The sequence below is a fragment of the Scyliorhinus canicula genome, chromosome 17 (assembly GCF_902713615.1).
Source record: "Scyliorhinus canicula chromosome 17, sScyCan1.1, whole genome shotgun sequence".
NCBI classification, from domain to species: Eukaryota; Metazoa; Chordata; class Chondrichthyes; order Carcharhiniformes; family Scyliorhinidae; genus Scyliorhinus; species Scyliorhinus canicula.
In genome coordinates this window covers 55,197,570-55,214,655 of record NC_052162.1, presented here as the reverse complement: position 1 = coordinate 55,214,655, position 17,086 = coordinate 55,197,570, and the positions used below count along the sequence as shown (strand labels likewise).

Genomic DNA, 17,086 nt, shown 5'->3' with positions numbered 1-17,086 from the left:
GCTGTCCAGCCAACTGAGCGAAACCAGCCTCCAATATACAGCAAGTATACACAAATTAGGATTATTTTATCCTGACGTGTTTACATTCTTGTGTTTCTTCCACCACATCCCTGGTATTAACAAAATAATCTTTTTGAGGAATACAGGTTGAGGTTGTAAGCAGGATGAGAAAGTACGCATTCCTGATGCCAAATGAGTGAGAAGATTTCAAAATCTTGCGAGTTGGATTTTGGCAGTCGCGTCAATAGCAGCACGTTCAATAAATCAAATCCCAAACATGTGATTTGCTTATCCCGACAGGAATCACCTGCCAAACTTGCCCAAAATGACACTTGGGGTGAAATTTAACAAAGACCCGGGGCTGGAATCTCCGCCGGCGGAATTCTCCGTCTTGCCGGCAGCCCGGGCATTTCCCCATAGCATGGGGCTGCCCCACAATGAGAAATCCCATTGACCAGCCGGCGAAAAGGAGTATCCCGCTGGTGTGCTGAACCAGAAATCTGGAGCGCCGTGGAGAATTCAACCCCCTAAATACATTGGTGCTGAGCTTGCTGCAAGTTTCCCGCCAACTCTGCCAGCAAGCTTCCTATCTCTATCTAACAACACTTCATCACTTTTCTGTGTCCTGGGGAGTTTCTCACCTGTTTAGCCCAAATAATTTTTTCATCACTGTGGGGCTGAACACTGGGATCGGGCTGGAATTTTTAACGGGTACCCCGATGACCAAGTGAACTTGAGCCCCCACACCCCTCACCCATGGGCAATACCCCACACCCACCAAGTGAGGACGTCCTGCATGTGGTCCCTGAGGGCACTCTCTTCAGCCCCCAGGGCACCCCAACTTCCCAGAGGCCCCTTCTTGCCTGCCCTTAATTCCACCCTCCCATCCTCCTTTCATGGGCATGTTCCCCCTCGGGCCCTGGCACCTAGCAGTGCTTCTGCCAGCTTGGGATCAGCCAGGCATCATGGCGGTGCCAATGTTCCAGGGGGAGGGCCAGCGGGCCACCCTGCACAATCCGTGGCCACCCAGGAGCTTTCGATGGCCTATCGTTCTGCCTAGTTGATGTTTGTGTGGCCAGTACTGAACGCCGCCAGGCTGCAGCCTCCCTGGGGAGGGCAATAGATCCCGGGAGCCTGGTGGATACGGGATAAGTAGGCCTCCAGTAGGTTTAAGGCCTACTTACAGCGTGACTTGGTCCCACAGAGTGTGGGTGGGTTCCTGTACCCAACGCCTCGCGGGACTTGGGTAGATCCTGTGAGGTATCGTGGCTGTCGGGAAACCCACAGGAGGTTTCACCCGGCCTCTACCTGCCACATTGTTCTCCCATTGGGGTGCGACATGGCCAGCAGATCGTGCCCTTAATCATTTTTTGGGAGAATTGCCCCCGCTATTATAGTATAACCAACCAATAGTGAACATTAATGATGCAATATAAGGATTTAATTTTATTTTTAGAACACATTAAATTACTATATCATTGAATAAGTACAGAATGGCTAATGACATGAAACCCCTACATCACAATTTTAAAAGGTGGTAACTGGCATTTGTTTATTTCGCAAGAATAATAATTATTATTATTGTCACAAGTAGGCTTACATTAACACTGCAATGAAGTTACTGTGCCAGAAGGAAGATTTTACCAAATAAATCGGCCTATATTTTAGCAGTTCAAAAACGCTTTAGAAACCTCAGATTCCTGATGCCTCTATGACTTGGTTCCTTTTGGAACCTGTCTAGGAAAATTACTTTAGTTCATAACCCTGATGCAGAAAAATGAAACTGCACCATTCACAATAACCACCAGATGGAGCAGCTCTGGTCATAAATTGACACACCTGGAAGCTATTAACAAATTGGTAATTAGAACATTCATCTAAATTCCACTATTTTTAGATGCCACAATTTGTTCATTTTTACAAGGTTGACAACACAATTGAAACAACAGAGAAATCTTTCAGAAGAACGCATTAAGCATTTGTGTGTTAGTGTCATATGCCATTCATTTGGGTCAATTTTGAATAGCTGCCTAAAACAGAATTATGGCAGTAATTGCATTATTGCGATAACAAAAATTACATGATTTACATTTATTTCTTGTGTTACACCGCACAGTTTGCCATGCTAAGAGATTTCAGCTTGACGTTGGACATTTTCTGTTGCAAAGTGTGTTAAAGCTGCACGGCATCAGGCGAGCTACACCTGTGGTATTTTTCATTCTTCAGTAGTTTACAGTTCAGTGCATCATGCAGATTGTGATATCTAAATGCTGTAAAATGAGTAATATTAGCTTCTTGGTAATCCCCCATAATGCATTTCAACTTCTCAATTCCATCTGCTTCCTGCTTTATTCACAAAGTTAGACAACACCACTGGCAGGGAGAGATACCACAAAGTGAAAGCATTTTATTGGCCCTGTTTCCCAATCGGAGAGTGAGCTAATCGTGATTTCCAATTAAAGAGGAACATCAGGAAATATCTGCTGGATATTGGAAGTTTTATATTTGGAATAAAGCTTATTTTTAATTACATTTTTATCCCATCCTTAAAAGTTACAAAACCAATGCGCAGAGTGGACAGGGCTCTTAATCCATCTCATTGCTTGCTCCAAAAACCAATTCAAATTGAAGCCAATTCATGGTCTCCATAAGGGAGACACACCGACCCAAGCTAACAAGAAAAGCTATTGCAGCTCATCTTGGGCTTAATCTGCCACGTGATCTCAGCCAAAAGGCCGAGAAGCAATGGAATAAACTTTTATAAGTACAATTAATTATCTTGATTCTGGAATAAGGATGCCAACATTCCAAGGTTGTCCTGAAGTACCCAACAGCAACAACATCTATACTTGTAGGATCTTTAGCACAGTAACATGTTCCAAGGTGCTTTGCGAGAGCATTATAAAAGGAAATTTGACACTAAGCCACAAAGTGGTATTAGGTCAAGGAGCAAAGCTTGGTCAAAGAGATTTAAGGTGGAAAGCGAGTTGGAATGGTGGAGAATTTGAAAAGGGGATTTCCAGAGTTTTAAGGCCTTGCTAGCGGAATGCATGGCTGCCAAAAGTGGTGCAATTATAATTGGGTCTACATTAGAGACCAGAATTCAAGGAGCACAGATACTTCAGGGGTGGGGTTAAGGAGTGTGGTTGTCGGGCGAGAACCGGATAAAGGAAGGGGCAAGACCATGGAGAGATTTGAGAACAACTTATATGTACATTGTGCCTTCAACATAGCAAAACATCACAAGGTATTTTACTAGAGCATTATAAAGCAAAATTGGACACTGCACCACCATATTAGGGCAGTTGGCCAAAGTCAAAGTGGTAGGTTTTAGGGAGCCTGTTTAAAAAAAAGAAGAGAAGTTGAGACTTGGTGAGTTTAGGGAAGGAATTCCGTAGCTTAGGACCTAGGCATCTGAAGGCATGGCTACCAGTAGTGAAATTATTGAAATCGGGGATACTAGAGGCCAGAATGAGATGAGCACAGAGGATTGTGACAAGAGGAGGTTACAGATAGGGGGAGGTGTGAGACCTTGGAGCGATTTTAAAATGGAAAGGCTGCTTAAGGATTCAATGTAGGTCCACGAGCACAGGCATGATGGGGGGCAGAGTTTTGGAGTTAAGATACAGGCAGCGTCTTGGATGGGCTCCAGTTTTTGGAGGCTAGAAAATGGAAAGCCTCCCCTTGGTGTGTATTCAAATAACCAAGTCTAGAGGTAACTAAGCCATGGCTGAGGAACCCAGCAACAGACGAGCTGAGACAGGTGTAGGGTCAGGCAAAATTACAGAAGTAGAAATAGGCGGCCTGCGATGGAGCGGGTATGTGGTCGGAAGCTCGTCTCAGGCACCAGGTTATGAAGAGACTGTTTCAGCCTCAAGACAGGTGACAGGAAGTGGGATGGAATCTAGAAATTAAAGATGAACCTCCTGGAAGCAGCTGAAGGATGCATCCTGGGTGAAAAACATTGCAGCAATGAAATAAAATGTTTGCTTTCATTTTCTTTTGGGCACCAATTTATTAACCAGTGTTGGCAACTCCTACTGCAGCAGTGAGAAATCCAAGGAAGAAAGAAAACAGTCCGAAGGAGAAAGAATAATAGAAAAAATTGCTGAATGTATGAGCTAAGAAAGCAAATAAAGTGAAATCGCAGAAAAGGGTAACCCATTGGTTGGCGCCCAGCTTCATTGTAGAAGTCATATCTGGTTTCCATACATTTTTTCCTGCTACATTCAACAGGATGTGCAAGAAGTTTATGTTTTTCATATACTATCACTACTCACTCCTGCACTTCTCAATCTACTCAAGCTTCAAGTTGATGTCACCATTATCCTTTAACTTACTACTTCATGACTCTACATAAATATTTATTACTCTGACCATTCATCTTGGATGCTGATTCAGGTTCTGGATTGCATAGGGACTAGACTCCTTATTCAGCCACATTTCCCTGTCCCCTTGTTCTTTCTGCTCTACTCTGTCTACCATCACAGCTGTCACCTCTGGGCTGAAGATATTGTCCGAGGCCCGGTACTGTTGCGTCAGCCGTCGGAATGAAGCATCAGAAGAGGCATCATCCTCATCATCTGAAATCTTGGTACGCCCATTTTCACTTTCTTGATTGTCTTGCAGCTCGCTAAGGAGCTTCCTAATATCTTGTCTCACCAACACGTGAAATCCAAAAGCACAGAGGATGAATACTAAGCCAGAGCATACGCCCGAAACAAAGAACAGGGCTGCTTTCTCCGGGAGACCTGAGGTGAAACAGATTAAGGGGGAAAAATCAAACCTTTGTATATAATCTGTAAACAGAGATGCCACCCAGCTAGCTTTTGAATGGCCTTCCTGAAATGTAAAGCAGAAGACAAGGGGGAAATTTCAAACTCCCAAAACAGGTGGGTTTGGGTGGAATGTTAACAATCTCAAACATTAACTCAAACAGCCTTGAACTCTGTCACTTCCACTTTTCACAGATGTTTTTGGGAGGTTGGCAACCAACCTATTCCCAAGAGGCAGGTTGGCCAGTTAAAATTTTAATCAGGGTGCATATCTCCATCATTACCTCCATTTCAGGTTCAGGTTTCTTGGATCTTAGCAATGAAGAGGCAAGGACTGTTGTACGGCAGATTAGTGCCTTTCCAGTGCCATTGGAGGAAGTGACACTTCCTCCTGACCCACCAAGTTAACCTGTGTTCACCTCCCACCTCAGGTCTGGCTATTCCAGCCCACCCCCCAAACTCCCGATGTAGCAAACTAATACCCCAGACTCCACCATGCCAAGCCATAATGCCCCCTGAGCCATAATCTCCCACCAGTATCTTCCCACACCCTCCTCTGTGATCCTGGTGAAAACCACACCTGTCCAGCCTATCTTATCTTTTTGCACCACCTCCCGCACCCCCAAACTCTGGTCTCTGATTGGCTTCACCCCACCAGCCTTTGATTTTTCTTTCTCCTCTTTACTTCCTGACTAAGCTGGTACCGTGGCCAGGAAAAAACAAAACATTTTAATCAGGTCCAGCTTTAAATTCAGCTAAACCAAAGGGAAAGCTCTTCCTCCCAGATTCTGGAATAAAAACTGACTTCCTCCTCGCCCCAACTCCCCTTCCCTTCCCCCACCCCACCCCCATTGTCTGCAAAAACTCAGGCTCAAGCATATTTATCTTTGCTCACAAACAATGTAATGATGTTAGTTATTAATGCTTTCAATTAGTTTGCTTCGATGACAAAGAAAATATTAAAACCCAGCTAGGATCTCACCCCCTGTCCCACCTCTATCCTGAACTTTATTTGGATTAGATTTGGGCAAACATGGCAGCATTGGAAAGAATTGTTACTTTTAGCCATTATTACTATACTTTTGGTCTGTCAATGGAATCTTGGGCATGGATATTCAAATAATATCATTAAGTCTTGGAACGATGCAAAAAAGAAAGACTGGCCCATTCAAATTACAATCAAGTTAGTTGCTTGAAACATTTTCTCTTACAAAAAATACCTTTATTGGCACATTTTTTGAAGGGAATATTAAAACAATTGGAATTGCTGTCAATAACCTAGAAACAATAGATCAAAATATAGATGGAAATAAGAAGAATGTTAGCGGTAAAATGAATATTGTCAAATTACTGAAAAATTTGACCATTTATCAAATGAATTTAGTCTTTTTCATTTTAAAGCATAATTAAAGCTCATTAGCAGCACAGAGAAACATACCCCTAATGTGGGCAAGAGTGGCCAGAGAACGGCTAACAATCGCGACATCTTTGGCATAAAGCATGGATATTCTTGGGCCATTATACCAACCACCTGCAGCAAATAAGTACAAACTAACTCAGTGCTTTCAAAACTGACCATCTCCACTGTTCAGTACTGTGCTGCCCAATGGATTCTCTGAAGAGTGTTGTCTCAACCAATTTCAGGATGAAAAAGATTAAAACAATGTGTATGGACTTGGAATTATGCTCTGCAATGTTAGGTTAGCACGTTTGTGCACAGAATGAAATGGATTAAAATACATGTGTTCGTTATTTCCTTTAACAAAGCAGACAAATGAATTGTATATGGATTTTGTAAGTAGTTGTGCCCTACTGTTCATATGGGTAATTTTGAAGAATTAATTGAATTGAGACATCATTTCCATTTCTACAGATCGCATCAGTATATATTTTTACTTTCAAATTTTCTAATAGACAGTTTATATATTTATAATCACAATTACATTTGTTCTTATGCTCTTTTCTATTCCCTACATAAAGGTGCTGCTTCTGCCCAGGATACAATTTGAAGCAGCCCTCCAGTCTCTGACCCAGTGCTCATTCTTCAGTGGGCTGTGACAATGCCAACTGCTGAAATTAGCTGTACATGAGCTCCTCGACATGTTTTTATATTTGTTCCAATTCTTTCCACTTCTTTACTGGAATGAAACATCAGCATTCCTGTAGTGCTTTGCTCGAGCAGTTTATCTTCATGTGACCATAATAGTAAGGACTGGGGCGGCATGTTGGCACAGTGGTTACCACTGCAGCCTCACGGCGTGAGGACCTGGGTTCGATCCCGGTCCTGGGTCACTGCCCGTGTCGTTTGCACATTTTCCCCTTGTTTGCGTGGGTCTCACCTCCACAACTCAAAGATGTGCAGGGTAGGTGGATTGGCCACGTTAAATTGCCCCTTAATTGGATTTCTTTTAAAATAGTGAGTACTGCAGACCATGCAATCTTAAATAAAAGGCATTGCGTTGATCTCAATCCTCTCCTATCCACCATCTCCACATGAACACCTTGTAGTTGTGATCATTGGGCAGCAATCCGGTCTGAGAAACCTAGCCAAATTTCCCCCTCCCACGTACAGGCCAGCGAAGTTAACTAGCATCTTGCTATTGACTTTAGAAAGATCATTTAATTGTCAAGTTGAACCCGTACCTTTGTGGCAGAAATCAGAAGAATTTTAATTGCCGTCAAGTGAAAAATGTATATATTCTATTTTCTTTTCCAAAGAGAAAAAGTGTAAAACAGGCTACCAATTCGCTATCAACTGCAATCTTCCCGCACAATAATTTAAATGATCCCATCCCCCGTATGGCTCAATGACAAATAGCTTTCAGAAATTATTATGTTTGATGCAAGTTATTTGTTTCCTCTGCTTTGGAGATGGAAAATTATTTGCAACAAGAACTATTTGTTTGTTGGGTCACTCTTCAAGTGTAACAAAACTATTGAAAAATAAATACTATTATGTAGCACCACCATTTTTCAGTAACTAAATATCGTGCAAAGCATTCCATTTATTCAATTGTATAAAGAAAGTCAAATGTTAGAATTTGTACCATGTGTATAATCGGATATTAAGAATGGCTTCACAGCACCTTGTCCAGCTTCTTCAAACAGCTTTTTTGGAACTGAAATTTAAAAAAATAAATAATTACACAAATGGTTTTTATTTATCTGTTTTGCGAGTATTATTTATAAGTCTCTAAATTTCTTACCACACGTGTATGATACTTGGAGCTGTTTGCGGACTCCTGGGAAACAGGGATCACCGAAATTCACAACACTGGCAATGACCGAACAATTAGGTTTGCCATGGCACCTCGATGACATTTGTCTCAAAGCTGTAGGTGATAAGCACTCTGGAAGGAATGGAAGTTAATCAAAACATGGCACTATCTAATTTCTTCACAATTACTTATCTCCGCCCCTCCTCTGTTCTCTTGCCAAGGCATTTCGTAAGAGCCAACTATATAATAATCTTTATTGTCACAAACAGGCTTACATTAATACTGCAATGCAGTTACTGTGAAAATCCCCGTGTCCCCACATTCCGGCGCCTGTTCGGGTACAGAAGAGGGAGAATTCAGAATGTCCAATTCACCGAACAGCACGTCTTTCGAGACTTGTGGGAGGAAACCGGAGCACCCGGAGGAAATCCACGCAGACATAGGGAGAACAGACTCCTGTACACACACAGTGACCCAAGCCGGGAATCGATCCTAGGACCTGACGCTGTGAAGCAACAGTGCTAACCACTGTGCAACCATGCACCTGCACTACTTACCCTAAATAACTCCATATGTCTATATTAAGCAGTAAATATTGGCAGTTTATTGTATAGTGAAGATCAATTTTGCAGTGATAATTTTAGATCATTTTACTCTCAATATTTTTATCTTTCCCCTTTCAAACTACTTTCACAAATGAAAACTTCACTTCCTGTGGTCCTGCCTGTCTATGCTTACCTTGATTTCCTGCAAAGTTTAATAACTTACCTAGAATAACAAAAAGAAAAACGACTCTCTTGATTATGTTAGTTACTGGGTTTCATTCGGTAGCTTTTCAGAAGTTCAGGGTGCCTTTGAAGTTCAGGGAACAGTCATTGATGTGAAAATGCAGGCTAATGAGCACCACTAAAAATTGTTATCAGAGCTTTGTAAATACACACATCATTCTGTTGCGTCAAACATGTACTGTGAACAACTCAAACAGAAGGGTTGTTTCAATTACTATAAATTGCAGTGTAAACATCGACCTGGCATACTTCCGACCCCATTTTCCCAGCCCCAAAAATTATGTTTTTGCATATACTCAGTACATCAATCAGCCACCCCCACCCTTTTCGGCTATGACGTCCTCTACTCTAGTAATTAGCCTTGATTGTGCACCTCACAAAATACATGTTTTACTATCTGGCACCTTATGCAAGGGAGTGAGCAAGGCTTGGGGTGGCATGGTGGTTAGCTCTGTTGACTCACAGCACCAGGGCCCCTGGTTCAATTCCGGCCTTGGGTCAAGGCTTGGGATGGCATGGCGGTTAGCAGTGCTGACTCACAGCGCCAGTGCCCCAGGATTAATTCCGGCCTTGGGTCACTGTCTGTGCGGAGTTGGTACGTTCTCCCTGTGTCTGCGAGGATTTCCTCCGGGTGCTCTGGTTTCCTCCCATAGTTGGAAAATATACAGGTTAGTTGGATTGGCCATGCTAAATTGCCCCTTAGTGTCTGGCGGTGTGATGGTTAGGTGGGGTTACGGGGATAGGCCGGGAGAGTAGGCATAGGTAGGGTGAGGGTCAGTGCAGACTCGATGGACTGAATGGCCTCCTTCTGCACTGCAGCAATTCTAATTCTAAGAGCAGGCAATATGGGCTGCAAGTGAAATGCTGGAGTTCAAAACAGGTCTGCTCTTTGCATGTTTAAAATGGTGACCATTCAGACCAACTGTTACTTCTCCACTCTGCAAAGAAACTAATACCTATTTTTCTGCGGTTACCAAAGGTCAACTTATATACCAACTTCATGCTTGAATCACCACAATTCAACAGAAAAATTTCAAGGCGCGTTTGCCGGGGTGTTTCTTGATGGCCATTTTTGTGAAATCATGGCCCATTAGTTTTTTTTACACAGAGGGTTGTGGGTGCCTGGAACTCGCTGCCAGAGGAGGTGGTGGAAGCAGGGATGATGGTGACGTTTAAGGAGCATCTTGACAAATACATGGGAATAGAGGGATACGGACCCTGGAAGTGTAGAAGAGTTTAGTTTAGATGGGCAGCATGGTTGGTGCAGGCTTGGAGGGCCGAAGGGCCTGTTCCTGTGCTGTACTTTTCTTTGTTCTTTTGTTCATGTTCAACGGCACAGTGCCAAAAATGAGTCCCCATGTGCTCGCGCCATTACTAGCTCGCTTGCCATCTGATTTGACTGACTTGCACCTCAGTTCTCGCTGCTAACACGCGGGAGCTGCTTTTAAACACTCCCTCACCACTCACTCCCAGTTAACACACAAGCATGGCAGCACGCAGACCGGCTCCTCACTTTGAGGATGCCAGCTTGGCAGGCTTCGATGCTATGGATGAGAGGTGGGCCACCCTATTCCCCCGAGAAGGTTGGAGGACCAGCAGCAGGGTCAGCATTGCCACCTGGGAGACAGTGGCTGTCAGTGCAGGCAGCATGACCAGGAGGACGTCCGTCCAATATTGGAAGAAGACTAATGACCTTCTAGGGTATGTTACCACCACTCTCTCCACTTTTCAAACCCTCCCCAACCCCGCCCAAATCACTGGCTGACATTCCAGATTGTCCCCACATCCTATCTTCATGCTTGTTCCTCAGCACCCTTCGGCACACACCAGCACAACCCCTTCATGTCCCCTACTATATGCCACCTACTATAGACCACCTTGACCAATCAAGTGTATGGCTCACAATGCACTTTATTTTTCCACTCAGGAAAAGATATCCCATAATAAGCAAGAAAAGGCAAAGACAGAGGAAGGGGGGCAGGATGCCAGAGATCCAAGTCCTCACCCCCTATGAGGAACAGACGCTGGAAATCACAGAGTTTTCCCAGGAGAGAGCAGACACTGACAGCAAGATAGGCCTGTGCCACAAAGGTGAGGATCCACTGCCCCTTCACCCAGATGACCTGCCCCAAGTGAGTTGTTCATGCCAGACAAAATGATCCCTCCCTTTCACTGACCATATGTCCATTGTCTCGCAGGTGTTACGTCCCCCTGGGCTGGTGTGCGGTCAATTTCAGCCCCACTTAACCAGGATTCACAACATAATTGAAAGAAAGAAATATTTCTGAGAAAAACACCCAAAGTCTTTGGCCCTTAGCTGTCCAATAACAACAGTCACCAGGTTTGTAAATTTAAAAACAATTAAGTTTATTAATGACAGTAACTATAATCAAATATGCAGCAAATACAACAGGTTAACTATTTAATTCCTACTCCCCACGTAAACTCACCCCACCCTCTACACACCCACACAAGACAGACAAAGGGGGGGAGAAGGGGGATTAAAAATAATAATGAATATAAAAAGATAAGGGTCTTTGCTCCATATGGTTGTTTCTAGCACCTTTCTTCAATCTAGGCTTTCAGTTCAAGGTTCTCGGGTTCCAGTCTGTAATGGTTTTCACTATAGATTCATTCAGGTCTCTGCAGTTTCAGAAATACAGCAGCTTTTCTGGAGAAAACACGAGAGAGAGAGAGCAGGTCCTCCTCTAAGTGTCCAGGTCTCCAACTGTTCTTCTCCTGGCTCTTTGAAAATCATCCCACTCGGGCAGGATCCAATAACTGCCTGTTACCGGATAGAAATACAGCCTTGGCTAATTCTTTGACCACCAGCCAACCAATCGAACTGAGTCCCACCAATCTCTTGGATGCTGAAAAGTCTGTGTTCTGCAGTTCAAAAGGTATTGACATCATGGTGCAGACAATGGGGAGCCTCCAGGACTGGCAGAACCAGATAATTCAGACGCCTCTGGAGCTTAGTCCAGCTCTCCCTCCATCCCATGGTGCCCCCCAGGGTCCTACGGGCATGATGGAGGAGGAAGTGCAGGAGGCCACTCCAGGGCCTGCCACCATGGAGACAACGGCGGTCTCCAGTTCTTCCAAATATCCCCCTCCTTATACTGGCGTATCTCAAGGGCAGCAGACAGAATATCAATGTATGACTTGTTCCACGTATCAGCGCCGTTCTCCATCCAGCAGCCACAACTGTGTAGGCCCTCCCACACAGCCAGGAACCAAATCCTGGCATCCACATATTCCACTGGCACTCAAGGTGCAGTTGAACATCCTTGAGTTCTAGCGTGTTTGCCCCGCGGTGATGTGCCAGTTACATGCAGCACTCACCACACCAGCAACAAAAGCGTCAGCAATCTGCAAAAGCATTTCTTTAATGGCAACATCTGGTGGCCCATTTGGATCAAAGACATGCGCTAGGTTCCGCAGCGCCTTCTTGATTCAAATCAAATTGCCTTGTCCCCTGAACCCCATGTTCCAGGACCCATGTATCTTAGAAAAATGGTCCTTCTTTCCCTCCAAAAAAAAAGAAAAGAACAACAACAGCAGCCTCCAGGCATTTGCACCCACCAACAGGAGTACTGAGCAAACACAGCCTGTAGCTGTGAAGTGCTCTCACAACTAACAAGCCTAATTTGTCATTTGAAATAGCCTCCGGCTGTGATGCTAGAGGCTCCTCACAGTCAAAGGGGGTAAAATTGACTTTCAAGATAAAAGCCACAGCGGGGCTCTGTCCTGAAAGTGTTTGGTAGGACTGACAAGCTGCAGCTGTATTTGCCCCTGTTATGGGTCTCCTCAATATTTAAAGATAGCTTGAAGGCCTCACAGATGCAAAGTCCCTCACACTGCCCCCCCCACCCCGGCTCAGGGACGACTCCCGACCTAGAATACTTCAACCCCCTGGGGCGAGCATTGGGCCATCAGCTATGGTGCCCTTGAGCTGCATATGGATATGGAAATGGCAACTCACCTCAGAAGCCATCGCACCAGCTTCACATTTTTGAAAAGGAATACTAAATAACGCCCGCAGGATTTCTCACTGGGGAGTCGGGAAATTCCCGGGAGGCCACTGCATTCGGCTTCAATCTCGCTAATGAGATTGAAATGAATGCAAATGAGGGCTGATGATATTTTCATTTTTGGGCGAGAACCGGAACTTGCCATCGGGAGCGAGCTGAGTGAATTACAAAATGGTTTGCACCCGGCACGATTCTCAACTTTGGCCTTTCCCGCTATTGACCCGGCGTGCCCAGATCCATGCCAGGCGCAATGCGGTGGTTAAATCATGCCCCTAGAGTATGTTGTTTGTTTTCTGCTTGAAGCAAGCTTCCTCCAGACTGGTTTCTTCATCATTATGTCATTTATGCTGGGCTATAATTTCCCGGAATGAAGCTGTTTTAAAATTCCTCATGCACTATGACTCAAAGAAATCAATACCAAGCAAGACTAAAGACACAAATGCTTCAGTTTTCTTATCCCAACCTTTTTTTTTTAAATTTAGAGTACGCATTTCATTTTTTTTTACAATTAAGAGGCAATTTAGTGTGGCCATCCCACCTAGCTTGCACACCTTTTTGGGTTGTGGGGGCAAAACCCGCGCAACAGGGGGAGAATATGCAAACTCCACACGGACAGTGACCCAGAGCCATAAACCTGGGACCTCGGCGCTGTGAGGCTGCAGTGCTAACCCACTGCGCCATTGTGCTGCCCTATCCTAACCTTAACCAACATCTGCACAAGAGGGCTTTGCAGCATAGGTCAGTGGATAATCAGCTACGTGACTCCTGGCTAATTATTTTTTTTGCTATTCCTTAATCTGGTTTATTGTTGTAATGGCACTACAATTTCTATTCATATAGCACCTTTAACATAAATAGAAAACCCCAAGGTGCTTCACAAGTGTATTGTGAAACAAAATATGACCGAACCACTTAAGGAAATATTTGGTTGGATAACCAAAACCTTGATCAAAAAGGAAGGTTTTGAGGAGTGTCTGATTGGAGGAAAAAGAGGGAGGGAGAGTTGAGGTTTAGACAGGGGGTTCCATTGTTAGGGCCTAGGTAGCTGAAATTACAGCCACCAGGAGGGGAGTAATTAAAATCATGATGCTCAAGAGGTCAAAATTAAAGGAGTTCAGATATCTTGGATGTTCGTGGAGGTGGAGGAGAGCAGAGATAAGGAAGGGTGTGCCCATGGACAGACAAGGATGAGAATTTTAAAATCTCGACACTGTCCGGTAACCAATAAAAGTCAGTAAGACAGGGGCGATAGAGGAACGGGATTTGGTGTGAGTCAGGACACAAAGTTTTAGATGGTCCAGGTTTACAATATATTCTTTATTATTGTCACAAGTAGGCTTACAGTAACACTGCAATGAAGTTACTGTGAAAATTCCCTAGTCGCCACACTCCGGCACCTGTTTAGGTACACAGAGGGAGAATTCAGAATGTCCAATTCACCTAACAAGTACATCTTTCGGGACATATGGGAGGAAACCGGAGCACCCGGAGGAAACCTGAGCAGGTTACATGGGGTAGAAGATGGGAGGGTCGCCAGGATTATGTTGGAAGAGCCAAATCTAGAAGTAACAAAAGCACAAATTATGTTTTCAGCAGCAGATGATCGAAGGCAAGGGAGAAGTCAACAAGGCTAGAATACAAGATCAGGGATGTACCTCTGAGGCTGAATAAGGCTCTGGTCAGATCCCATTTGGAGTATTGGGAGCAGTGTTGGGCCCCATTTCTAAGGAAGGATGTACTGGCCTTGGAAAGAGTCCAAAGGAGGTTCACAAGAATGATCCCTGGAATGAAGAGTTTGTCGTATGAGGAACGGTTGAGAACTCTGGGTCTGTACTCAGAGTTTAGAAGGATGAGGGGGATCTTATTGAAAATTACAGGATACTGCAAGGCCTGGATAGAGTGGACGTAGAGAGGACATTTCCACTTGTAGGAAAAACTAGAACCAGAGGACACAATCTCAGACTAAAGAGACGATCCTTTAAAGCAGAGATGAGGAGGAATTTCTTCAGCCAAAGTGTGGTGAATATGTGGAATTCTTTGCTGCAGAAGGCTGTGGAGGCCAAATGACTTGAGTGTCTTTAAGACAGAGATAGCTAGGTTCTTGATTAATAAGGGGATCAGGGGTTATGGGGAGAAGGCAGGAGAATGGGGATGAAAAATATCAGCCATGATTGAATGGTGGAGCAAACTCGATGGGCCAAATGGCCTAATTCTGCTCCTATGTCTTATGGTGTAAATCGGACAATGTTATGGAAGTGAAAATATGTGGTCATCATGATAACTCCGATATTTGGTCAGGCGTTCATCTTGGGATCAAATATGTTACCAAGACTGCTAACAATTTGGTTTAGCCTGACAGTTGGCAGCTAGGAGAGAAATGGTGTCGGTAATTAGGGGACTGGGAAACACGCTGTCTTCCCAATATTTAATTGTTATTTCTGCTCATCCTGTACTGGACATTAGATAATCAGTTGGCTTATTGTCTGTCATCCTGCCCCAGTATAGACTTGTACCTCTCTGTCTTGAAAAGGCTTACTTTAGAAGGATTTCCTAAATATAAGGTATGAAACAGTTTAAAAGGTTAAAAGGTAAATCCAGAACACTACTTCAAATGAAAACACGACAGCAAGGAAAGGCAAACTTAGGGCTAATTTCTGGATTTATTGTTCACACAAAATAGCATAACCGAGTCAATTAACCCAGATAATAGTTGGTGTGGGCTGGTGGGTAAGAGTGCAGGCCATTTTTTAAAAAAACCACGAGCTGCTTAAAAGGCAGGGGGATATGTCCTTTCGGAAGATGCCCCGTGCCCCTCAAAATGAGTCTCCCTCCTTGGGCTTTCCAATCCTTCCCCTTGAAAACCCCTGACTTACCTCTCCAAAGTGGCCATGTTCTCTCCAATGGTGGGATTGCATGCAGCCCCAACAGCGTCCATTCCTGCATTCAGGCACTGCTGGGACTGCCAGAGCTGCTGACCAATCAGATTGACTGACAACGCTTGAGAGTGGTGATTCCACCCACTGAGGAGTGAAAGTCCCGTCTCATCTCCTTCATGCCACCCAAACGGTGTTATTGCCCTGGGGCAGGGTGGCCTTGTTTAAAGTGGGTTCTTGATTATCTGACATTTTTACCTTGGGGTTGGGAGGGTGATATGAAATACTGGGTGGGGACGGGGTGTAAGATTCAGCCTTATGATACAGAATTAACCAACAAACTTACTGCAATGTGAATTCTAAAGAGTTCTCTCATTCTCACCGAACACCGTCTTAAGTCACGTTTGTTAAACCTTTTACACTTTTAGAATGACTGTACTATTTCACCATTTCCACAGAATACCTACAATGCTAAAGGAGGCGATTCGGCCAATCGAGTCTGCACCCTTCGAAAGGGCACCCTACCTAGGCCAACTCCCCCCCCCCCCCCTCCCCCCCCCCGCCGCCGCCGCCACCTGCACATCTTTGGAGTGTGGGAGGATACTGGAGGACCCGGAGGAAGCCCTCAGAGACAGTGAGAGAACTTGCAAACTCCGCACAGTCACCAAGGCTGGAATTGAATCAGTCCCTGGCACGGAGAGGCAACAGTGTTAACCACTGTGCCAGTACCACTTACATTTAACACCTATTTCATTCTCCTGATTTCAGAGCAGCAGTTATAAGGGGAAAAAATGAAAAAACAATTGTACACTGTTAGAAAAAGTATAATTAAGTTTAAAAGCAGTCCTCAGTTAGTAAAGCTGTGAACTGCTCATTCACTCGGTGAGCTATGTCACTTGGTGTAACACTGAGGTACATGGACCAAACAGATTTCAGATCTCAGTACCCAAAATGTTCTGAGTTGGCTGATCTCAGTAAGGGTGGTAATAGGGCTAAGGAAAAGAGGGAATAAACAGAAGGATTCTTGCTCCGGGTGGTCAGTAACCTTTGCCAGAAAGTGCCTGTGTGACAGCAGAATGGGAATAAAAACAAACATACTGCAGATATTGGAAACCTGAAAGTAAAACAAAGTGCTGGAAGCATTGAGCACTTGGAGTCCCTGGTTATACTCACCAATATCTGGCGTAGTGTTGTTTACTGAGGGGCATTCCATATTCCCATGGAGGACTCGTCCAAACCTTGCAGCATAAATGACAAGGATGGTTTGGTTCTGACACTGGAGTAGTAGTTCCTCATTCTCACATGCAAGTTTGCTTCTATGTCCATCTGTAACAAAGGGGGAACAATGGGATTAGAGTAGAATACAGTATAGGACTGGGATTTAGGATGAGTGATTTCTTA

The 17,086-nt window shown here is 44.3% G+C and overlaps 1 protein-coding gene across 6 annotated transcripts in view; it reads right to left on the bottom strand.

Annotated features, from left to right (window-relative positions):
* Positions 1-1,433: 1,433 nt before the first annotated feature.
* si:ch73-335m24.2 (protein eva-1 homolog C) overlaps positions 1,434-17,086 on the bottom strand; it is a 46,148-nt gene continuing 30,495 nt past the window's right edge. For 2 of the 6 annotated variants that reach the window (XM_038775589.1, XM_038775595.1), the window contains 5 exons: positions 16,859-17,011; positions 7,982-8,125; positions 7,823-7,894; positions 6,214-6,306; positions 2,533-4,751 (listed from right to left, as the gene is read on the bottom strand). In XM_038775589.1, coding sequence (XP_038631517.1) covers positions 4,381-4,751; positions 6,214-6,306; positions 7,823-7,894; positions 7,982-8,125; positions 16,859-17,011 — 833 coding nt within the window. In that variant the 3' untranslated portion in view covers positions 2,533-4,380. Of the gene's footprint in view, positions 2,271-2,532; positions 4,752-6,213; positions 6,307-7,822; positions 7,895-7,981; positions 8,126-16,858; positions 17,012-17,086 lie in introns of those variants that run through there. The other 4 variants (XM_038775590.1, XM_038775592.1, XM_038775591.1 and 1 more) reach the window with 4 other exon arrangements.